The sequence below is a fragment of the Antennarius striatus genome, chromosome 13 (assembly GCF_040054535.1).
Source record: "Antennarius striatus isolate MH-2024 chromosome 13, ASM4005453v1, whole genome shotgun sequence".
NCBI classification, from domain to species: domain Eukaryota; kingdom Metazoa; phylum Chordata; class Actinopteri; order Lophiiformes; family Antennariidae; genus Antennarius; species Antennarius striatus.
In genome coordinates, this window is record NC_090788.1 from 1,472,548 (window position 1) to 1,497,134 (window position 24,587).

The 24,587-nt window shown below is 46.9% G+C and overlaps 1 protein-coding gene across 10 annotated transcripts in view; it reads left to right on the forward strand.

Annotated features, from left to right (window-relative positions):
- Window positions 1-24,587, forward strand: part of auts2a (activator of transcription and developmental regulator AUTS2 a) — a 204,713-nt gene that overhangs the window by 111,729 nt on the left and 68,397 nt on the right. For all 10 annotated transcript variants that reach the window (XM_068330569.1, XM_068330572.1, XM_068330571.1 and 7 more), the window contains one exon: window positions 18,778-18,807. In XM_068330569.1, the coding sequence (XP_068186670.1) occupies window positions 18,778-18,807 (30 nt within the window). The remainder of the gene's footprint in view (window positions 1-18,777; window positions 18,808-24,587) is intronic.

Below are 24,587 nucleotides of genomic sequence, written 5' to 3' on the forward strand. Positions count from 1 at the left end.
ATTTTGTTCAATTTGTCTAAAAACCACTGACTTATGTGACAGTTTAAAGAGCTTGAACGTTCGCGGTTTTTTTTTTTAACCCGCCAACTACTGAATGGCGTTTTTTTTTCTTTCCCTCACCCTGTGATCTGTCTGTCATTCTCATACGATTGTACACCAAAAAGAACAGAGAGGCCCCACCCCCCAGTGGAAACTGCTCACAGGTGGCCCCCGGCCCCTGGAAGTGGTCCAGACAACTTTCATTTTACCGATCGGTTGGTGTGGATGGTTTTTCTGGGGCCCCCAGTTGGGGCCTCGGAGTACTTTATGTTCCCATCCACATGAGGTAGTCATTATTCACCAGCGCTGACGGAACACGCTAGCCACATGTGACGTTAGCTTCTGTTTGCTTCACTGGGAAGCCGATGATTTGACACATAAATGTTTGTAATAATAGATTTAATTTGGAATTTAAGCACGTTGTAACTTAAGGATAACACACCGCTATAGCTAGCTAAGACATGGTCGATCTCACACACCAAACCAATAGCTGAGATCTCGTTATATTAGATAAATATCTGTTGAAACTGTCTGCATCATCGATTACACTGTTTTTAATGGACACATAAATATTTTGTACTTATGTACTTTGTGTACTGTCTAGAGAAAACCTCTCTCCCCCACACCACATCATCTCCACAGAGCCTCATCCTTCACTCCGGCTTCTGATTAATTATTACCGGCTAACAGTGGACCTGTCCATGATGCTCATGCGGAACAAGAGCCGCACAAAGGAGGTGCGCTGGACTGTTAAACGCCATCATGTCCTTGAAATTAAATCAACACTGCGTCAGTGAGAGGCGCTAAACTCAGAAACGAGTGACGATTTAAATAATGTCCACAAGGTTTAAAACTCCTAAATTAAAGCAGAACAAAATAAGTTTGGTTTTTTTGGGGGGGGCAAGTCAAGCAGAGAAAACATTGAGTGTTGTTGCCGAGGACCGGGCTTCATCTGTGATTATTAAACTTAAAGAAAGTGTATCTGTTAGCATTGGCTTGTGTTTGACAGTTCTAAATGTGTCAGGAATACTTTCCTTGACCTCTGCGACATCGGTGCGCCGCGGACCGGTCATTAAAACGCCATTAAGTGTTATTATGCTGTCAAACTCTTTTGCAACACTATCAGCTCACATTCATGTCATTGGGTTTTTATTCTTACTTGGATGGAAATAGTGTTACTGAGGTGATTTATGTGCGTCGCTGACGGATAGATAGCTTTACTTGTTTATGCAAACTAATTGCTAACCGCTGCTGACTGTCACCTTGAGGTAGTTATCTTGATTAGACATGCAGCCTGTGCTCCAATTAGCCGAAGTAGCCCTAGGGTGCTAGGAGCCAAGCCCTGCAAGAAAAGCACCTCCATGATTGGCTCTTCAGTCGCGGTGCAGACGTGTTGACTTGGAGGCTGCAGAGCGCCGCTGGATTCGGCCAAACGTTGGTGGAAATCCAGAATGTAGGACAGATATTGATATCATAGCCACGTAGCACAGAATGTGCATTTCAAACATTCCCTGCCAGGCGGTTAGCAATCCTGTTAGCAACGCCTGCATCTGGAAAAAGTTGTGAGCTCCGTTCCATTGGACCGAAGTAAACCTGTTTGGGTTCAACCAATGCTAACACTTCCTAGCAATAAAGCGAGAGTTGAACAACTCGGTTCCATTCCAACAAAGCCAGCAAGGTAACGGCCAAGGAAGGTTCCAAAGAACATGAAGGAGGGTAGTTTGCAAAGGGGAATGGCGAAAATCTCCTATAGCAGATGAGAAGGATATCAGAAACAGTTTGAAGCAAATGTTCACACATTATTCCCCCGTTGAAACACCTGCTTGAGTTCAATAAATGCATTAATTCACCAAATAACGGCGTCTCTTTTGTCTTAACGAATGCACGTTAAGACGTTCACCCGGCCCTGAAAGAGTTAACCTGCTCTGGATATCGCGATTCATCTCGGAGGCTGAATATTTCATGCGGTAATTAAAATTTTGTAGGTCACGTCTCTTATGGCACCTACCTCTATTGATGTCGGGGTGGTGGGGGGGTGTCTCCTTCACCCGGCTGAGGTTTAAATGGATGACGGGTGACATTTTCCCCCCATTTTGTACATTAATGCAATTGATCTGCCTAACGAGAACAAAGTAAGGCTCCCAAATACTGCATGATAAAGAGATTAAGCCCTTAAATAGCTTTCTAAAGCCCATCGTTATTGCAAGCCCTAAAGTAAGGGCATTGAACTTTCAATTAGAATTTCTAATAGACTATTGACCAGCATGTATTAAATGTTGCTACGCGGCTGTATGGATCCGGAGAGGGGGGATTTTTCTCCATCCAAGGTGCGCGACCCTGAAATCCCAGGGAGTGAGCAGCTCAAACATTCAGTCGGTGTTTGCTGATTGGGTAGAACATGTGTTACTTCACATGGTTCTGACGTTAAACACCGCCGCCCCCGCCAGCCTTTGTAATCTAAGTTAATTTCAGCAAGACATCTTGATCTTGTATCCCTTTATTTGTTCTCAGGGTATTTTTTTTCTAAACCTCTATGTCAGCTTAGTTCATTCTATTCTCTTTGCCAAACTTTTGAAGTTGCTCCAGGACCTTTTTGCCTTGTCTTAATTTCCAAGGTTCTTCCAGGCGCATGAGCTGTTTCTAATTTTCTAGGACTGATCTCAGACTCTAAATCCGATTTAATTGCCTCTAATGCCGTATTAACTGTTGTCAAAATATTTGTACATGTCATCCTAATTCAGCGTGCTACTCCTAGAACAGCCTGGTCAATGAACGCTCCATCTGTTTTTCATTGTCTCCGCATCCCGCTCCGCCTCGCCTTGCATTTTTTCCGTCTCCCAGACGTGATTTTCTCCATCTTTGTTATTCCTAGCGTCTCTCTTGCTGTAGCTCACGCGTTGTAGCTTCAGGTGATTATAAGGTTTGAGGAATCTGCATCAGGATACAATTTGTCAGAGCCTAACAGCCCATTCCGTTCTTAGGGGGTTAACATTCTGTTTGTGTTACAGTGCATTCAAACTCTAATTAAAACAACATTACATTCCCCATCTGCCAATCTCCCATAATCTTCTTTAATTGCTGTAATTATACTATATTTACATGTGCAAAATACTTGTAATTTAGCAAATTGCACTTTACTCTCTGCACATTTAATCAGCGGCGCTGCAGTGGAATCAAGTGATTTCAGTGTTTTGATTTTGGCGGTGGGCTGGTCCTGATGGGGTAAGTGGACCTCTGCCTGAGGTCTCGCCGAGGTTAGCAAAACAAGCCATCAGAAGTGTCGTCATCGGGCTCTGATTGCAGCTTGTGTGGTTAATTATAAGCATGAGCGCCGCTGTGAAGCCAGCCAGAGCCCGCCAGCTTTATGTACAGTTCATGTGTTCAAACAAGCTTCTGTGGGCTAGCGTGCTGCGTTGGTAGCTCCTGATTGACACCGTCATCCCCCCCTCCCCTTCAGTTTATTGGAAATGCAGAGCGAATTTACCGGAGGTGTGTTTGCCACCCAAACAGAGAGAAATGAGATGAGGTGGGAAACACCTGGGGATTCGCCCTGCGGCGGCGGCGGCGGCTGCTCTAATGAGAACGTCGAGGACCGTCTCCGGCTGAAGAGGAAGGGCATGCTTGCTTTGAGATTAACTGTATTAGATAGGGATTAATCCAGAAGAGGGAATTTGTTAAGCTTGAGCTCGATGCGGCTATTGCTAATAAACTAGCAGATGGTAGCATCGTCCTTCCTTGTGGTTTATTTATTGGGTTGACCAGGCTACAAGTTCTCATGCTGACAGCTTGACATTGGCTAGGTCAACGTAATGCTACTTTCTGGAAGGAATCGAGCTCTAGCCGTTGCTTCTTGACCTTCGTACACCAATGAGACCTGGCCCAGTTGAGCCAAATAGAACCAGACAGGTTGATGGGATTAATCCAGAAGAGGGAATTTGTTAAGCTTGAGCTCGATGTGGCTATCGCTAATAAGCTAGCAGTTGGTAGCGTCTTTCTTGTGGTTTATTATTTCGTTGACCAGGCCGCAAGTTCTCATGCTGACAGCTTGACATTGGCTAGGTCAACGTGACGCTACTTTCTGGAAGGAATCGAGCTCTAGCCTTCGCCTCCTGACCTTCTTACACCAATGAGAACTGGCCCAGTTGAGCCAAATGGAACCAGACAGGGTGAAGTCAGAGGTCCTGGCCTAGAAGACCCCTTCTCGCACCTTCAGAAACGTTCAGGACCAGCAGGAAGAACCGCCACTGAGATAATTGCCATGTTTTCTTTTCGTGAAGTTTCCCCCATCCTGCTTTAGCTGCTTATTAACTTCACGCCAGCAGTATGCACATCATAATGACACACCGCAGAGTTTTGAAAGGGATATTTTGCCGAAGGGAACAATCTGTACCCAAACACGGCTTAGATTCAGTGCTCTCTCGATTTCAAGGAAAACTCTTGGCGGGGTTGTCATCGTAATGGACGTTTCCCTTGCTCCTCTGACTGAAGTTTTAATTGCTCGCCCTATTATGGCTGGCGCGGGACTGACTCACAAACTCTGGTTTCATCTGCTTGCTTTCAATATAAAAGGCGTCCGTGCTTCAATCTCTAAGATCTTTTTAAAGGAGAGTGGAAGTAGCCATCGGGTAGTGTGGTAAAAATGACGTTAGAAGATGGACACAGCCCCAAATCCTCATTAGCTGACACGTAGTTCCTCTTAATTAGCTTCCATTCACTGTAATTAGCGTGGATGAGACTAATCATCTGATGTGAAAGCAATCTAACGCTTGGGAGACGCCGTCCTTGGCCTCACTTTCATGCCAGGTTCACAGACAGTTTTCCTCTTTAGGTGATGTTCCTGATTTCTGAGCTTTTTTGTGGGAATTAAAGGCAGTAGTTGTCAGCTTTAATTTCATAAAGGTGACTGATGTCTCTAACTACTCGATATTTGTTTTGTGCAGAAATAAAAGACTATTCGAAGAAACTCGTCCGGATCTTTTCTAACGGGGTTTTAAGTGAATGTCGATCTATTTCTCGTAGAGCACATGCTTCCAACGCCGTTTTCAAGGCCTCACATGGATAAGAGGAGAAAAGCAAATGCGGCGCTGACAGCCGATGTGACGTTTGAGGCCACTGTTCTCGATCAAAACAAACGCGTGTTGTGTAACACAATGCAGCAGGACCTCCAGACGAACAAAGACGAGTGATTGAGGGTTGCATTGTTGGAAGCACCTTCTGTAGTAGAATGATTGATACTCTCCCTCTGCCTTTCAGGCCCTTGAGAGAGATATTCCTCCCACTTACGTTGCGTTTGCTGCCAATCATCCTTTGTCTAGCAGTGGTTAGCGAGCACCGAGCCCTTCCACTCTTCCTTGATGTGTCTTCGCTTTGGAAAGTGCTTGCGCCTCTTATTTCGACAAACCGGCAGACAACAGCATTGGGGATCAGACGTTTGATGGCTAACCTTTACGCTGGGTGGGGTTAGACAGGATATGAGCTTTTTATTTGATTTTCTGCCTGGTGGATTTTAGTCTTCTGCTATCTGTGTCTTTATTGATACCAAATCCTGCAAGTAATCTCCACAGATCTTAAATGTGTATCCACTCACCACAAATGTCCTTCCCCCCCTAATCTTTTGGCCGCAGACTAAAGGATGTGGGCGCTGGCCAATCCGGGATAGCCAAGTCTGATTTTCCCAGAGTGCCGAGGTCGGGTTCTTTTTTCCCTCGGCCCCTCCGAGCTGCAGATTTTTCCCTGATTTGATGCAGAACCCTTCTCCTCCACTCAATTTTATTATAACAGTGATTATTTAAGGCTGGGGAGATCCGAATGAGGCCGCAGAAAATTAGACGAGTAGCCTGAGCAGTATCATGTTCCTGGCATTCGAACATCTTTCAGTCATTCTCTCATTTCTCAGCTTCTTATTGTTCCTTTCCTAATGCTTTTACTTTCCCGTAGGCTTTTATTTTATTTTATTTTTTTTGCAAAATGAAGTATTTGGCATGAACTTTACTCATATTCCTGTAGATTTGCCAAAAAAATATTCAGAGCAGCTCTTTTCTTGTGCCAAGTATTCGGCCATCTGCTTAAGTCTTTAACCGGCAGCATCCAGGGACGTCATCAAGCTTAAACTGTGAAGTCAGATGGGTTCGGGTTCGGGTTCTTTTTTTATTTTATTTTTTTGACTCTCGAGTCAAGCTGGCGGCTGCTGTGAGAATTACTGCGCTTGTAAATCCCAATAAGCAGATGTATATTTTGGTTGCGTAGTTCTTTATGGAATTGGGACAAAATTATCGTTTGGGGCTGTTTTTAGACGTGTGCAATCACATTAGAGTGAAATTAGACTAAACTGTTATTCCTTCTGAATCGTTTGTAAAAATAATATTTAGCGGATTTTGTTGCCTATCTACAAACGAGCCCTTCCAACTGTGACTCGACCTCTGAGGCCACACTGCCACTTGCAGACAGGAGTCTTTAAAGCACATCAACCTGGCTAAGAAGTGCAGCTTTTCTGTGCGTGCAGGGTTCATTATGCATCACACAGGACACCATTATTAGCCCCATTACACACACTGACAGCCGCACATTCATTTTCCGATACCTGCTTTTTAAAGCCACCCATAAATAATGAGGGCTGCAGCTATCCGTGTCTTGGGGGAAGGGAAAAAGGTCATTACAGACCAGGCCTCCATTTGTCAAAATTATTTCATCATCTCAGGTCACAGGGAGGGTTTGTGCTTTAGTTAATTGCAGGTCGGACCAGCGAACATAAATTTCCATTAGCAATTAATTTGTTAGCCTGCAGATTCTGACCTTATCTGCCCCTTGTTGTGACGACCGATGGGCGATGCGCTGCAGGGGAATTGTGGGAAATCCAGGAAGATGGCGGGTTGCGTGTGTTGACGTGACATAAAATTCTAAAATAATATGATGACAGTCATCGTATATATGCAGTGTTCTCGTTAGCGTACGTTCTTTCGTCTTCAACGTACATTGTTTGACAGAGACGCACAATCATCAAAACATGCGTCCCTACTTACATTTTTTTAAGCGCATCCCAGGGATGCACTATTTTCTTGAAGTAAAGTGAATTCTGTATATATCTATATATTTCTACATATGTTCACATTGACTGAAGTACCCTCGGTGTGGATTTGCCACCTGCCGTCCTGGTTAAATCTGCTCCGTCTGGTAATCGTTGGGGGTGCGCCCAATAATTACCGCTCTGACAAACTTCCCTGGTGGACGGAGACACCTGAGCGCTCCCACACTTCCTACCTGCCCTTTGTTTTATTGAAAAGGCCCCGTCTGAATGGATAATAGGGCCGCTGTTCTCCCAGCAGACGGATAATGGAGGGTGGGGTGTTCCTCCTCTGCAGACTACTGCCTCTTCCTTGGACCAGAGAAACCAATACGGGGGCTATCGGCTGATATATGACACTAATACACCGGCTGACGGGGGCCCTAAACAGAAGAGAGGGATTGTTCCGGCTTTGGGCCGGCGGTAGGATCCGTGACTCTCAGGTAGCGCCCCCCCCCCCCCCCCCGAGACCGCTCTAATTGCTTTACATCTGTACAAAGGTTTCTTGTAATCGGGCCTTCTGCCTCCATTTGTCTTCCTTTCAGTCTGCGAGTGAAGGCCTTAATTGGTCTTAGTGGGGCTTTTTTTTCCCCAGTTAGCTCCAGGCCTGAGCTGGTAGACTTTACCTTTGGGGGGGGGGTGGTAGAGGGGTTTGCCTGCTAGTGGGTGGGGAGGCTGGAGAAGAGAGGAAGTCAATACTTCTTTTACCTTTAACACTTTAATTAATGCTCTCCTGACAAGCACCCCCCCTCCCCCTTCCCGTTGAGTGGTGGGGGGGCGCATCGACACAAGAATCAAGACTTCTACAGCTCGGCTAGAAAACCTCCCGCGCCGTCTCCAGCGGCTGATCGACATTTACCGCCAGTCCGGTGGTGGTGGTGTTTTTATTTATTTCTTTAACTCTTGCCGCTCATTTTTCCCTCCTGAGAGCGTTTCTCACCCGCCACCGTTTGTGTTTGTAGTTTCTCATCGCAGCAGATGCTTTTACTGCGTTTTTATTCTAAGGTAGGAACACAAGGAAGACAAAAATGTGCTGTTAATTTGGTAAAAATCAGGAAAAAATTTTAAACGTTTTTTAAAAAAGCAAGGATTCAAAAAACAAAACATGACTTTGGTCGACTGAGGAACCTTTTGGTTTCCTTTAAATATTAAATTGCTCAAATTGGACATGAGGGGGAGGGTTGAAATAAAAAGAATAATAAAATAAATAATAAATATGCTATAATAATAATAAAATTATATATAATATACAGTATATATAATAATTTATATTATAATATGTAATAATATTTTATAATAATATATATTATTATTATATATAATATGTAATAATTATTATAAATGATCTATATAGTAATAATAAAATTTGAATCTAACTCTGTTGTGGGGGGACATCCATCATCCGTCTCCACTCGTCTCTTTGCTTCCATAACCTCCTCGCCGTCTTTACTCGCCGTGAAGATCTTCTGTAAGACGAGGCGTGTTCCCGGACTGAAACGTGACCTACGCCTCGACGCCACCTGGAGATAACATCTCCTGCACGCCGCACCAGATACCCCGACACGTCCCCGTCTTTGTGCTGGCGTGAGTCTACCTTCAGAGGGTGTAGATATCCAACTAACCCCCATCTGACCTGTTCCGTGTTTTCAAACGCGTGACGTTTTCACCACGCCTGGATGAAACCTCGTTTCCAGTCGGCAGATGTTAGCGAGTGCGCGGGGGAGGGGGGGTATGGGAGCAGGAGCTCGGCGTTCCATTGGTCCTCCTGCAGACGGGCTGATCTGTGCTCTGTGCTCGGCTGCCAGGCCTTAAACAGCAGCTGTGAGCGTCCAGCTGCTCCCCGCCACGCTCCACTTCCCCCCCAGATGGCCGCGAGACGTTCCAGCAGCCCTCCGGAGCGCCGCTCACGAGGAACGCGTTCTGGAGTGGCTCTCTGAAAACACCAGGGACCCCCCCTCCCCCCCAGCACCGCAACCAAACGCCCCCCAAACGTGGGCCAAGTCAGGGGGAGGGAGGCATGCGCCGCCTCCTTTGCCAACTTACCAATGGGAGGCAGCACAGATGGCGGCGTGCAACAGGGCCTGGGGGGGGGGGCGTCTTGGAGTGGGGGCGTCATGTCTGGATGAGGATTCCGCCCCCCCCCCAGAGGGAGAGCGCTCTCTGGCCTTCGACAGACAACCTGGCAGAAACGTCCTGTCTTCACCCACTCGGCCATCTTTGATTGGTCGGCTGTTTGAGACCCAACCCGCTGTCCTTCTATATCTATATATATCTATATATATATATATATATATATATATATATATATACATATATAGATATGGTTTACATTCCTGGTTTGATCGCAGTCAAACTATAAACAGTAAATAAATAAAAAGTAGAAGATTAGAACATTTTTAACCTTTATTAAAGTTTTTACAAAAAAATAAAGATCCTTGGAAATGCTTTTAACGTGTTTTACAGCTTCAAGGTTGCAAAAAAAATCGTCAAAAACATTCTTAATTACGAGCCGAAACATCCCAGAATAATCTAACGGGTCAAGACACCTTTTAAGAGAATTTCAATTCCCAGTTTATTCTCGTTTTTCAGCCGTATTTCTGTTTGTCCTCGCCATCGTTTTACTGGTCAGAGGAGGGAGGGGAGGGATATTCCTGAGGGAGGGGGGGTCCTTGCTCTGCTGACCTCACTGTTATCGTTGCCGTGACAGCACGAATACATCACGGAGGGGGCCTCTAATGCGAAACACATTCTGCGGTGATTTGATCAAAGCCAGGCCGTCTGGACAACAAAGTGGCTGTAATGTCGTCTCCTGACCGTATAATGATGGAGTCATTACGGCTGACAAAACACTCCAGCGGTTACCCCCCCCCATCACTTATTCCCTCCCCCACTTCACTGTGATTCCAGGTTGGAAAAAACCTCGTCGACTTCTTGTCGTAAACTCTGTGGAACGCCGTGTTGCTGAGTCACCGTTTTTATTGCAGCGCAAAAAAAAAACCACCCCCGCGCGGCGTGCTAGCTGACCCCCGCTGGACGCCTACGGTAGCAGTTTATGCTACTTCCTGTGGTAGCTAAAGATAGCTTAGCCTGATCGCCATTCCTCTTTTCAATCCATTAGCAACTTAATGTAACGCGACATGTGAAGCTAACGACGGAAAAGTAAGATTTTTAAATCTACGCTTCGACATATTTAAAGTGCAGATGTGTGAGGAGACGACCCCGAAAAGCACAGAAGAAAACATTAAACGTGGCGTTTTCAGCGTTAGCGTTAGCGCTAGCGTTAGCCGTCATCGCCCACAAACGAAAAAGCGTCTGACTCCGAATCAAAGACGACGAATCTGATGCAGATGTTGTCATCCCGTTCCGGTTGTTCCAGAATGTTCATCCGTGGCAGAAGCTGCACCCCCACCCTCCCACCACTGGGGGGCGACAGTGGGGCTGGAGTTAGCGTTGGGGCATTCAAACAGAAAGCACATGACGCTTTGCTAAACATTCCAGATCTGCCCCAGCTTTCTGCGTCACGCTAATTGTTTCAAGTCGCGCCGCCGCCATGCTAACCTAGCCGACTAGCGGCTAACCGTCAATTTGCAGATGTGGAACAACGTTGTGGGTTCTCTAGCCCCCATCAGGACGCTAAAATAAGCTTAGAGGGACCGGAGTGGGGAGGAGGGGGGCAGTTTGAACAGTAGTGCTGGTGTTGTTATTGTGGGGGGGGTGGGGGGGGGATGTCAGATGTCTGGTCTGTGGCTTTCAGCCTGCTATCATGCTCCACCACTTAGCATGCTAATTAATCCAGAGCAAAGGGCCATGTCAGTCCCCCCCACCCCACCCACCCTGTCACCCCCACCCCAGCCCCCCCCCATCGGGTTCATCCTGCTTTAATTGAGCACGTTTTTCAGGCGCCGCTGTCTCTGGGATTACATTAGATCCCTCTAATTCAGCCCGCCTGCCACCGGCGGGGGCGGGGGGGGGCTAAGCTAAAACGAACGAGAGCGAAGGAAGGCAGGATGAGACGGAGGGCTGGGGAATGTATAAATAACACAAACAAACAAACCAAAAAAAAAAAACAAAGAAGAAGAAGAAGAAACCAGTCGGAGTGTTTATTAGCACCCCTGGGACGCGGAAGGAGGTGAGCGCGGGAAATCATTAGCGCAGGAGAGTCAAGCTAGGCTCGTTTGATCTCGCTGATGGAGGAGCAAATGTAATTTAGCGTGCTGCGAGTAATTTGTTTTAGCAGTTAGCATGGCTTCCTTTTAATTTCATTTTGCCTGGCGTCAGTCTTTCAGATTAAATATTTTTATTTGGTACAAAGCGGATCTTTTCCGAGGCTCCGGGCTCAAAGACCAGCCCTCAAAACAACAACTAATGTTTATTCATCTTTGCTTGTTTGCATGCGCCATAGACAGAATCTTGACAGCGGCGCGCCGTGTCGGCTTTTATTTGAGTACATTCTGTATAATGAGGCGACTCAGATGTACACTGTGACAGCTAGCGAGCGTAGCGGCGGAATAACAAAGTGTTTTTGTCACCGCGGCTCTAATTATTTGGAAGACGGCGTCGAAAAGCGGCTGCATCTGTTTTTCGGTGTCTCACCTTATGTCCTCGTTCTAGTTAAAAGTTGTCGAGTCTGCAATCTGTTTGTGAAAATCAAGACACCCCTCCAAAAAAAAAAAAAAACCGCAGGTAGCTAAACAGTCTGGAAACAAGCCGGCGTCAGCGGCGGAGTGAAGCCTTTAAATTAAATAACCTGTCGCTGCAGATTTAATTTAAAATTTTTCACCTGACTCCGAGGTGTCACCTGACTCGTATTCGCATTCCAAGATTAAAAAAAAAAACCTCATGTTTAATTCAGGGAGGGGGCCGGCCCTCCCGTTTCTGGGATGTTAGCATAGCATAAAAGTAGGTATCAGTGGGCGGGGCTTATCTCTGCCTGCCAGGAAGTCTCACCTTTAATTGCTGCTTGAACTTGTGACACAGAAGAGGCTAGCCACATGCTAGCCGTCATGTGCCGCGTAGTCTACGCTAACACGAGCTAGCATTTGGAAGCGTTAGCAGCTTCCTGGATTCTACAGACGGATGAACGGTTCAAAGCCAACATGGCGGGGTATTAAATATCGATCCAAACGAATGTAGAATCCTTCAGGCGGGCGCGGCGCCGTCGTCAGGGTGTCTCCACCCTTAAGACGCGGGACATCAGACTTTTCTGCGGCGGTGCTAGCGTCTGCTTTAAAGCGAGTTAGCCGCGTCTCTCAGCCTGCAGGGGTTGTTAGCGCTGACAGTGCCTGTCTTTATGCATGAAGCTTCACGGCGGATTGTTGGCAGCTCGTCTCCGACAGCCGTCAGCCGGGTGCACACCTCAACGCCGCCGCCCCCTCGCCTTCCCATCATGGCAGACCTGGAGAAAGCGCCTGGTGGCGCCCCTGTAATGATTCCAGGCAGCAGTGGGGTGATTTGTTAATGGCGGCAGCTGCACAGGTAGCCTGGATGATGGAAAATCAGTGGGATCTGATTCTGGTTGGCCGGTGTGAATATTAATGGCTCGTTTCCAGGCCGCGGCTAATGATGAGGAAAATTCCCTAATAAAAACTTGATGTGATGGGCAACGACCCGCGGGGTCACCGGAGCCCGTCAAAGTTAATAGTGTGCCATCAGGTGTGAGGAGTTAAGTGATTAGAGGCACAGAACCCGATCCCCCCCCCCCCCTCTATACGCGATGAGAGCGAGGTGTGGGGGGAGGAGATCAGGTTTATATATCTTGACAACAGCCCGTTTTTCAACATCCATCCACACACATTCACCAAAACACGCGGGAATCCGAGTCCGCGAAGGCATCGCGCATCCACGAACGCCACGCCGCCACATTAATGAAGTTGCCAAATTGCATTATGGTTAACGTCAAACAACGTGGAGCGCTTAAAAATACGCGCCGAGTGGACTCGTCTCAGGGGGGGGGGTCGGGAGGAAAACCGCGCAAACAATGCAATTTGATGTAATTATCTCGAAATCCTCCCATTAATCTTTGATTAATCCAGCATCTGCTTTGCGCCGCGGTCCCACGTCGGCTTTTAGAAGCGCCGATGTGGTGGTGGTGGTGGTGGGGGGGGGGGCGAGGCGAGGCGAGGTGTGCATTTGTGGGTGTTTTTTTGCAGCGCAGCTGTTGTCTTATTTCTACCAGAGATCCGAGGAAAGGCTTCCCGCCTTCGGGCGTCCGTCGCCGGGGGAAACCGGTGGAGATGATTCCAGGAGAACCGAACTGGAATGCTTGTGTAACAAATGGATTTTTAAGAGAGCAAAAGAGCGACACCTCTCTGTTCTGTGCTTCTGCCCACCTGCCCCCGGTTCTCATCGGTCGTTTTGTTGGGGTGGGCGGATGGTTTTGCCCTGCGGCGGCATTTGTTCCTGCCAAGCGGCGCTGCGATAGCACGGCGTCACATCCACGGGTTAAACGTGTTTACTTCCTCCACACAAAGCAAGTGCGAACGTTTCGTCCATTTCATTTCATGTCCAAAATGAACCCAGAATATTTCCATCGCCCCCTGGTGGTGAGCTGCGGTATCTCTTCCTAACTTTTGTAGTTTTTCCAAAAGGAAAAGGTTTGTAGCTGTTTTTTTGAGCTGATCTGTCAGAAATTTTATCCAAATAAAATTTCATAATTCAAAATATTATGTTTTCCAGTATTTAAACCCGGAACGTTGACTCTGTCTCCTCCATCGTTGCTCCTCTAGCAGCAATTTGACCTGGGGTTTTGTTGTCCTGCTGAGTATCTTCTAGATAAAGGTTTACATTTGACAGAAAATGTCAGTCAGATGTCGGCCTGCGCCGCACGTGTGTTTCAGACGCGGTTGCGTTCGCCTGGCGTGACCGCGTCGACCGCCCCTCCACCTCTCCCATTCCTCTGTTTTCTGTTTTTTTTTTTTTACCTGGCAGTTTGACATCAACCAGATGATTTGGAAATTATACGTTATACACCGTCTCCGCCGCGGAACCTCGCTTCAGTTTTAACGATCGGACCAGTCGGGGCGCGTCACGTCGAGTTTCCTTCCACTCTGTCAGGTTTTTACGTGCGTTAGCTAAACTGTTTTGGGTTTTTTTTATATGGATGTGGTTTCAGGAAGTGTGTCGTTATTTTTCACGTAAAATAATCCCGCAGTTTTTTTGTGAAGGGATTTGACTGGAGTACGAAAGTGGCTCCACACACTCCTGATGGAGCTAACTGGTTTTAGCATCATAAGAAGCTAATTTGTGGACATATTGTGATTGGGCCTCCTGCTCCGGGTTGTCATGCCAAAGCAGGTGCTGTGGAGCAAACCCCCCCTCCGACCCCCCCAGCCCAGCTCTATTTGTTGTTCCTTAATACACAGTGGCGGGACTGGCAGACTGTGTAATATGTGAGTGAGAAAGCCTGTGTGAATGGGTGGGGGGGTTGAGAATAAGCATGGCACTCATCCGCGTTTCGCCGTCTTCATCTCTTCCCCATGAACAGCCCCCACCTGATGGGGGGGGCAGGCAGGCCGCCACATCAAGCTGTGGTAGCGATCGAAGCATCCAGCTCGGCGCGTCTGGGCTCAACCCCCCCCATCCCATCACCACCACCACCAAACCCCCCCCCCCACCTCCATCCCCAACATGCAGAGAGGAGCACTGGGCTCCAAGATGGCAATCAAGGCTTGATTTGCCAACACATTTCCAATGATTAAAATGTAATTAGCACAAGCGAGCACCTCCTCCCCAGCTAATTTCCACGCACGCTGTGACAGGCGGGCGGGCGGGGGCACCCGCGCCCCAGCAGCAGATGGAGGAGGAAGCCGAAGAAGGCAGGAAAAACCGCTTTGCCGTGCGACTGAAAGCCATCAGGACTCACAGCTCTATCAGGAGGAAGACCAACCCTTCATGACGAAGAGTCAAATCGGCGCCGTCGGAGGTGACCCCCCCCCCCCACTATCCTTCATGATTCCGTTGGAATCCGACCCCCTTGGGTCCATCCTGCAGAACGACGTCAGGAAAACAAAGATTGAGCAACGTTGGGTTTAATAAAGGATAAATCGACTATAGTAAAGAAAAGGCGTCGTCAGACTCTTTCCCCTGGTTGGGGCGCGCCTGTCTTCTCTTTGACTGACTTAACATCTGTTAGCATTTGCGATTTTTCCACCAGGGTTATGTTGGGAGACGGGAACACGGCGTGCTTTTTGCTTTTGCACGCATCTTCATGTGATGTGGTTAGCGCTTTAGCGCAGACATTAGTCTGCGGCTAGCGCCGGCAGGAGACTCTGGTCAGTCTTCGCCGTTGCAGACAATAGCATAGCTGCGCCGGTTAGCATTCACCCCCCCCCATCTCTCAGCTGGAGAGGCTTTTGGGACAAGAATAATTTACTCCTCATTTCAGACCAATGTAAACAAAAGGCTCGACGTTTGGACGCGGCGGAGGGAAATTTGTAAGAGCACTCCGCCAACGGAGAGGCCTGGGCGAGAGCAAAGGGGGCAATCACAAGTACCCCGGATAGGGGCCAACATCAACAGCTCTCAAAGCTGAAGCTAATGTTTGACATTCCTGCGTTACTTAAACTTAACACTAGGGTCTGGCTGTACGGTTTAATGCGGGTCCTGTGTAAACAGCGGTGGGCCCTGAGGTTGGGGTATCACTTTTCTTTGTCTGCCCCCTTCCCAGCTAATGGTTCCCTTATTGTACGTTTCTTTAAATAAGACCCGAGTCTGTCAGAGCCTTCGCTCCTCTGATGAATAGCGCCATTGTTGTTGCCTGTTTTCTTTATTCGGTATGTTATGTTCATTTTTGTCAGGCGCGTTAAAGCTCTGGCGTACGCCTTTTTCATCAGGCGTGGCTTTTCCCTTCCCCGGATTGGCGTAAAGTGTTTTTGACAAGGCTTTCTTTTTCTTTGCAGATTCCTACTCACCGGTAGCAATAACTGGATTCCTGAGCCGGTGCTAAACGGAACCGTACCTCCGTTATTAACGTCAGGGTTTCAGTAATCGTTCGTGACACCAGCGCGAAGCCAGGACTCTCTGGCTTTCCGTCTTTTTTTCCGTCAGCGAGGGGAAATACGAGGAGGGAAGAGAAAATCCAGACGCACTAGGAATCTTGGGGTCGCTTCATGCATTAGTTCAGACTGATCACTTATCGATGAGTGACAGCTCCCACTTATTTGTATGCCTGAGACGTATTTTTTACAGATATTATTATTTGTTACTTCTATTTACCCGAGCAGCGGGTTGCTTTTACGGTTGTAAAGGCAACCAATTTGCCTGCCCCCCAGCCTGTCAGGCCTGATCTCGGGATTTTTTTTTTTTTTTACTTTACTCATTATAAAGATATTTCCATTTTATTAAGTTTTCCTTTTTTTTTTCTTTTTTTTTTTTGCACGTCTTTTGTCGCCATGGGAAATTTGCATACCTCTATTCCGATGGAAAAAAAAAAAAATAATGACAGCAATTTCTTTTCTTTCCTCTCCCCCCGCTAGCCGTGTGAGTGCTTCGTTTAGCGGCACCTGCGAAAGCGACAGGCGGCGGGATGAGAAGTGAAAGAGAGCAGTTGATTAAATCATCATCAAGTCGCAGCACAGAAAGTCAATTCTGCTCGCCGTCGACAATGATATCCTTTTATCTTAAAGTAATGAGCTATGGCACTTTTGCATCGGGTAATACGATGAGTTCCATTAGCATGTTCCATTTGCTTCACAAGGCAAGGGCGAGTCATTCCAGCCGGCTTCTATCTTGGCAATCAAAGCAATTGGCTTGCACAGCCAGGAAAAGGGGGTAGACGAAAGAGAAGGGAAGGGGGGGGGGGCATAATAAAAAGAGAACATGAGAATGAAAGGCTGGTGGGGTTGTTTTTATGGATCACATCGCAGCAGAAAAACTAAAAATGACGCCCGCTGCCGTGCTAACGATGGCGCTAACGATGGCGCTAACGATGGCACTAACGCCTTATAATCGGGATCTCGGCTCGTCTGGCGTTACCGTCGTCGGCCGAGCGTCCGGCGGACGCCGAGGCTTTCTGTGGGTGGGAAAGAGGAGTGACAGGGAAGTGGAGCGTCGGAGGAGTGTTTGCCCAGTGCGTTTATTGCCTCTGCATAATTTATGAGCTGCTGGAGCTGACCATCATGGCAGCGTGCCGCCGGCGGCCCCCGGGGCCGTGTGGGACAGGCTTGTAAATTGGATGCTGTGCTCCTGCTGAGCTCGCAAGGTCCCACCTTTTTTTTTTTTTTTTTGCCATCCAGCCTCAGAAGCAAACCCAGTCGGACACCTTTGTACAAAGCATAAAAATGCATCAAAACATGTAACAAATACATGTTAAGATTAGATTATTACACAATAAATGAGAGTTGTGCATTATGTAAAAAACAAAGAATAGAGTAAAGAATAATAATGACGGTCATTTACCTTTTAACAGCTGTCCTCATTGTTTTTTGCCCCTTGGTTCATGCCCTCTTGCCCCCCCATGAACAACAGAGTGAATTCCAGTCCTCCTTCTGAACTTCTCCAACCACCCACGCGATGCCTTAAACTCCTTAAACTTCCTTTAGTTTTAATAACGTGGTGATTGTAGATGCATTACGGCCATATTCTTTGGTGAGATCAACCAAACGCATCCCTTTTTCAGGCTTTCCTATTATCTCTTGCTTTGTTTGTACGGACAAAAAAACTCTTTTCTTCGTCTTTTCTTTTCCTCTTTTCTCCGTCACTTTCTTGGGGTCCATAGTGAATACTCTAAAAGTTAATATATTTACGTAAAACTATCAGAACACCTCACGGGTCGAGGGGTGAATGACGGGGACGCTGCATAGACACCTATCTAGCTCCACACAGAGGTCCCTCTCAGCCAATGGTTTGCCAGGATGCTAGGTAATAGCCAATGGCAGAGCAGCTATAAGAATGTTGCGTTCAGGAGCCTGTGGGAGCTACGAGTATCAGCCCATACTGTATTTTTACATTACCTAAGTCGAAATTTCTTTCGTAACTAGAGGCAATATTTTCCTGTTGAGGCGTTTTGTAAGTAGAGACATTCGTAAGTAGAGGTACGGCTGTATACATAGGCGAAATAAAAAAAGTCTGTCGCTCACTTCCTGTGCTGTCAATCAATTCCTCCACCCCCCCTCCCATCGTAAATCGACAGCCACCAACCCCTGCCTGCATCCCCCCCCACCCAGTGCCTTCTTCATTACCGACTCCAGTGCTTCTCGGCACCTCAGCCATATGCACGACGTCGAGGGCCGCCAGTCACCCATCATCACGCTAATTAGTTGATAGAGAATTAAGCGGACCTTGAAATTGAAATGGGAACGGAAAAAAATGGAATCTAACCACGTTTTCCTCCCTCCATTACAAAAAAAAAATCCCCTTCACCTTATTCTCATTTCGCCATTCCCGCCCGGAGCACTCACAGATTTTGCAGAATTATAATTCTAGTGGCGGTTCGTTGTTGGGTCTGGATTTGTCCCGGGTTTAGCTGTTAACAAGGGCAACGGCTGCTCAGGAGGGTTCACCTGGTTTCATATTCCGGCCCCGGTGTCGACTAATGAAGCCATTAAAAAGCTGATCAGGTGTTCAATTTGTACAGATTAATCAGACGCAGGTGTCGAAAAGTCAAAACTACCCAAATAGTTGAACAGAGACGCGTCGCTAATCCTTCTCACCTTTTGTTTTCTCTGTTTTGTTTCTTGCAGTGTGACACCGAGAGCGACCAAGATGACAAGGTAAGACCGAAAATGGAATGGAATGCACCCTTTATGGAAGTTCAATAAGATTTTAAAGATTGCACTTTCTTAAAAGGCTGAGAATTTTACTGTAATTAAAATTCAACATCCTGTTAATAACGATGAAAACCCCAATTAGCTGTGCATTAATTATAAATGAATTAATTACGTGCAAAATCTAAATGGAACTGTTCTGGATTTTTTTATAGAATTAAGATGACATTTCTATCAGACGAGGATATCAGCCTCATTTTGGGTTTTTTTTTGTAAATTAGAATTAACATAATGATTTGACACAAATTTAATGATTTATCTGTTGCATATTTCTTTTCTTATGATCTCAATCAACACGTTTTGCTGTCAAGATCTTTTAGTGTTGATCTGTAATGTTTGCAAAGAAACACGGCTGCAGGTAAGGCGGATTTTCTAGGGTTTGTTTGGTTTGGTTTGGAGCGGTTCCTGTGCAGAATAATCTCAACTGCTCCTCTGGAAGCGGTGACGATGCAGCCTTTTAGCATATCGGTTTCTTTTCCTGTCAAATTTTCCATTTTTCAAAAGTCACACCGCCAACTAGTGGCCTGGAGTGGACACTACAGCATTCTCAACCCTTTTTTTTGTATGTGTGGGAATTCTTTTAACCCAGAAATATTTCAGAATGCAAAAGAAAAACATTTGTAGTCGTCGTAAGCCCACCTTAGGTTTGAAAATAACACCCTAGCACCCAATCCAATTGGTCCAGATGACCAGACGACTCAGCGCTGCATGAGTAATCGACCGGGGGACACTCAGAGTAGTCTGATTTGTAAGTTAAATATTTTTTGCTGATGGTGGTGCTTGAGGGAAGGTTATAGCAAAGTCCTCACAGGCAAGTCTTCCCACTCAGCAGCCATCTCCTCGTTGCCCCCAGGCAGTTATTTCAGGCTAATAAGACCAGGCTTCTAGCTAAATGCATGGAGAGAGCCATAACTTTACTTTCAATGAGCACTGGGACATCAACGCTGCATGTATAGCAGCACCACTCAAGCATGATAAATAGAAAGAAAACCCTTTTTTTTTAATCTAAAATAAGGTTTGAAACATCTTCTGCTGCTCATGTGCAGCTAAATATTAGATGAAGAGTTAAATCTTTGCGGTCATTAACAAAAACTCACATTTCAGGGTGATATGTGCATTGACCTGATCTCCATTCAGACCCGTGCATCCCAAAACCCTTTTCTTCTGTTTTCTCTGAGCTCATGAAAACTCACATTCAGAAAATGATTGTTTGAAGCTAACAGAATGAGACCATGTGTTAGCGGCTGCTTGGAGGCGGTATTTGTGAGTGTTAGCATACAGGAGCGCTAGCTAGCAAGTATTTGTTTTAGTTTAAATGTTACAAAATGAACATTTGAGTGTGAGGAGAGTTTAATGTTGATCTAACATTTTACTGACATATCAGTGAGTCAAGACTGGAAAAATATGACGTACGAAAAGCACACACTTCCTGTTTCCAAGTGGGCGTGGCCACCTGCCCCTCCCATCCCCTCTGGTCCTCTTTCACACTGACCTATTCCGTAGGGCAACACCGAGTCACTTATAAACTTATAATTTACATATATATAAATATATGTAATATAATTTACGTACACATATATATATATGTAAACTTATACATATAAACTTATAATAAATTTTTATAAAATTAAAATACATAAATATTCCACTCATTTCCCTGCGGGGATTATAATCAGTATATATATGGAAAAAAACACACTAAATAAAGTCAGAATTTAATACTTGAGTCAAAACACCTGCTAGCTGAACATGTTAGCTACAGAAGCAGCCCTCAAACTAATTTATACGAGATTCAGTCGCCTGAAAAAGTGTCGGATATAGTCAGATTGTTTGGAAAATATTTGGCTTGTGAAAAATATTTCCATGAATTGATTGGGTAACAGCTGCTAGCCTCCTGGGGAGGCGGGGCAGACAACCCAGGAAGTGCTTCTCTGACTTGATTCACCACTAGAAAACTTTTCTACTGGTCTAGTTATGAGTGCAAATTACTTAAAAATGAACAGTCTTGCGTACTTTTCACGAAATCCTTTGAGTATCTCCTACGTCTTATCGCTTCGCTTTCGGGCGCCGTCGCTAACAGCCAGGTATCCACAGCGAGCGTTTTTCCCTGAGATCAGCCGTATTATCCAACGATCCGCTGTAATGATTCAGTAATACCATTTGCTTGTGGTATTTAGACTGCGCAGCAAATTGAGTCATTACTCAGCGTTGTCGATTTAAATTGCTCCCGTCGCCGTGGCAATTCGTTTTTTTGTTTTAGGAAGAGAGCGAGCGCGGTAAGACGTAATCCCCCCCTGAGATGGTATTAATTCACCCCGGCCCCCGTTACGCTGCTGATGAACACCGCCAGCGACACCTTCCTGTCATTGATTAATTGTGTGTTAAAGCAACAGAGGAGTGAATTAGTAAATAGCGCACCCCGGTGACGGGGGGTTGACTTGTGTGTTCCTATTGGAGTGAGAGAATAATCATCCCCTCGTCAGTCCCGCCTCCATTTGCCCACCGCCAACGCTACACCCGCCGTCGGTATTAGCATTCTGTGGGCGATTGGATCTGCTTTACGACACGGCGGCGCCGGAGTGGTTTTAATGGGTCAAATGTATTCCGATGAGGACAAACGCGGTTTGTTTCATTTCCTCCCCCGAAACAGGAAGTGAGGTAAAAAGTGCTCCCTAGAGGAACGGCGTTACGCTTGATGGAGAAGTTCTCCGTCATGTCGGCGAAACGCTGCCAGACGGTGATAAAGGACGGCGTTTTTGCATGAGGGCGTGAGTCGGCGGACTGTCACGGCGGTTGCTCATTAGCATGACATGCTAACGGGGAGGGTGGGAGTTCCATGTGCGATGGCGTTAGCTTGTCTGCCTCCGTTAGCAAACGCTTGAGAGTCGTGACGGTGAAGGAAACCGACGGCGTCGACTCTTTAAAGACAAAAACGTGACGAGTATCTCTGCTAATCAGACAGGATGTGTGTGCGTCAGTGTTTCCAGCCCATTTTGATGCTAACACGCGGTTAGCACAACTGGCACGATTAGCTGCCTTCTTCATTTTCATCTGAGAGTCACTCTTTTTATAACTTAGCATTGAAATGCAAGCAAAAGCAAGCTGAGCTAGTTAGCATAGCCTTCAACTGGCTGCTGTTGAGTGTTGCTAGCATGTAGCTTCAGGTGTTACCCCACCTGAATGAGCTTTAACCTTAATCTACCCCACACTCCAGTCTTCTGGTGGTCGGGGGGGGGCAGAACTGGACCAGTTCCCCGGATACTATTCCCTGTTTTCCTTGCAAGAATTTTCTTTCATGCACATCCGACGAGGGACCAATAGTGTTGCTTGTTTCATGGTGTCGTTAACGGCAACAGATTTTTCACCATCAGAGTCCTTTTAGGGGGGGCAGCCAAACATAACCGATAAGAATTTAAAAGCAGCCGGTCTCATCAATCCAAAGTTGATGAAAAATATGTGCAGCGAGACTTTTATTCAAAGCGGTCCGTCCTGATTAGACTAACGGCAGCAAATGCCTCCGCCGTGTCCCAGAATCCTTTGGGAGATTGTCACCAACACTCAGGCACTTACTCTGTCTGGAATCCCTAAAGCTTAAGTGATTTTTTTTTTTGCACTTTAAACCCGACTGTCAGCCTGGTTCTGAACGAGTATCTGCTGCGGCTCCACTGCTTAACTTTTAATAAGTCGCCTCACTTCCTGCTTTAATCTTCAGGACTTTATCATGTTGTAGATTTTTATTTCTCCCTTCAGTCGCCTCTGGGTCTGTTTTTTTAAAAAATTTATTTATATATAGCGCCACACCTTTTCTAAGTGTTATTTACCCGCTTTATCAGCAGCCACCAGCTGTAAATGCCATTTTGGAAATGCTTTGTGTCTTATTAACAGCCGTGCGCCGGAGTGCTGTAATTTGCTGTGCTCTTAATGGAGGCGAGGGATCTAAGTGGGTGCTTTAGAGCAGCCCAGAGAACCTGTTTGTCCTTGACATAAAATAAAGATCCCGACTGGTAATATATTTGCTGTTTCTCTTCCTTTATTGTTTCTCCGTGTTTGCCCTCAGGCAATTACAGCAGAGGAGTCAAGTTTCTCAATCACTCGGCAGCACTGTACATAAAACCGTTTTATACCCCCCCTACCTACCTGCTACCTCTGCACGGCAGCGGGAAGGAGGAGTAATAAAAAGGAGAGTGCAACTTGTCAGTGTTAAAAGATTATGTGTTTTGCCCCCCCCCCTCCAAAGGAAGAGAGTGGTGTTTACGGGCTTGAGTGGGCGCTCGCCCGGCCGAGGCTGAGGCTGATTGCGCTGGAGTGCCCTGTCAGCCGGTGATTTGTCATCTACTTTATCATCCTTGTCACTCCGCGGAGCGTTGTCATAGGTATCGTCACCACCACCCCCTCTCTCCCCCCACCCTCACTGCTTTGTATCCAGTCAGTGTAGGAAATTTGTATTTACTTTGGGGGAGTGTAATTTGTTCCTCATGGATAATGTGACCCTTAGCGGCGCCGGATCACGGGTTAGTTGAAGTGATATTTTCCGGTAATGGTAGTCGTATATCATGGCTGTCAGGCCGGGTTAGGAGGCGAGCACATTACAGCTCCATTTTAGCACTGCAGGCATCTGGGATTATTTTCCATAACCAAGTATGACATGACCGCTCTGCGGAGTGCATTAAATTTTTACTTGCTTTCTCTCTCTCCCCCCCCCCGCGGCAACTTTTGTGGCTTTTCTCCCAGCCTGGGTCTCCAGGCTGCTGCGGTGATGGATCCCCTCGGAGTCCCGGTAGTCCTGGCCAAGGTTAGCGGGTGTCGCCGACCTACAGCGGCTCCCCTTCCACCCGCTAATGGCAAATCCCTGCTCCCCTCTGAGGCGCGTTTGTGCCGCTCACCAGCGCAGCCAAACCCAAAGCTCTTGCTTCCACACATCCGCACCAATAAAAACTCTTGTATTACCCTTAGAGATGTCGTTTAGATTCCAACAAAGATGGAAGGACGAACGGATCCAACCGCCTTCGCCTGGTCTCCCAGCGGGAGGCGTCGTCTCTCGGCTCGCCATCGCTCACGGAGGCGCGTGCCTTCCCGCGGCAAGGCTGTTGATTGCTTTCCCCTCGCTGTTCTTTCCTAATCTGCTCTGTTTTCTCCCCCATTTTGATTCGTCTCTCCTTGGCAGCAAGGTCGGCGGTGAAAATGCCACTTCTTGCCATTGACAAATGGTACCCCCTCCCACACCCCACCCCCCGTCTGATAATCAGCAGGGTCTCAGAGGTGGACGAGCAGGCGGAGCTCATTAGAGCGCCACAGATGAGAAATTAATGTGGAGATTCCAGACCTGGCAGAGTCACGCTGATGGTTCCTGGGTGGGCGGGGGGTGGGGGAGGCAGGTGGGCGGTGTGTGGGGGGGGTATTTGGGTGGGTGGATGTATGGACCCCGTCTGATGTATGACCCGGTTGGCAGGCTGTAACACTCATCAGACACTCCCACACATACACAAACACACACACACACACGCCTATCCTCCCCCTTTTACTCCCCCTCCCCTCTGCTGAACGGTACAGCGGTGACATTGCAGAGCTCGGAGCCATGGGGGGGTCAGAGGACCAATAATGTGGACCCTGACAGACACACTGGTAATTGGATGGAAGCAGCCTAATTGACACACATTTCTGCATCCCGTTTTCCTCTGGAATGAGATGATGACACGCGGTGAAATTGTCAGGATGCAGTGATTTGC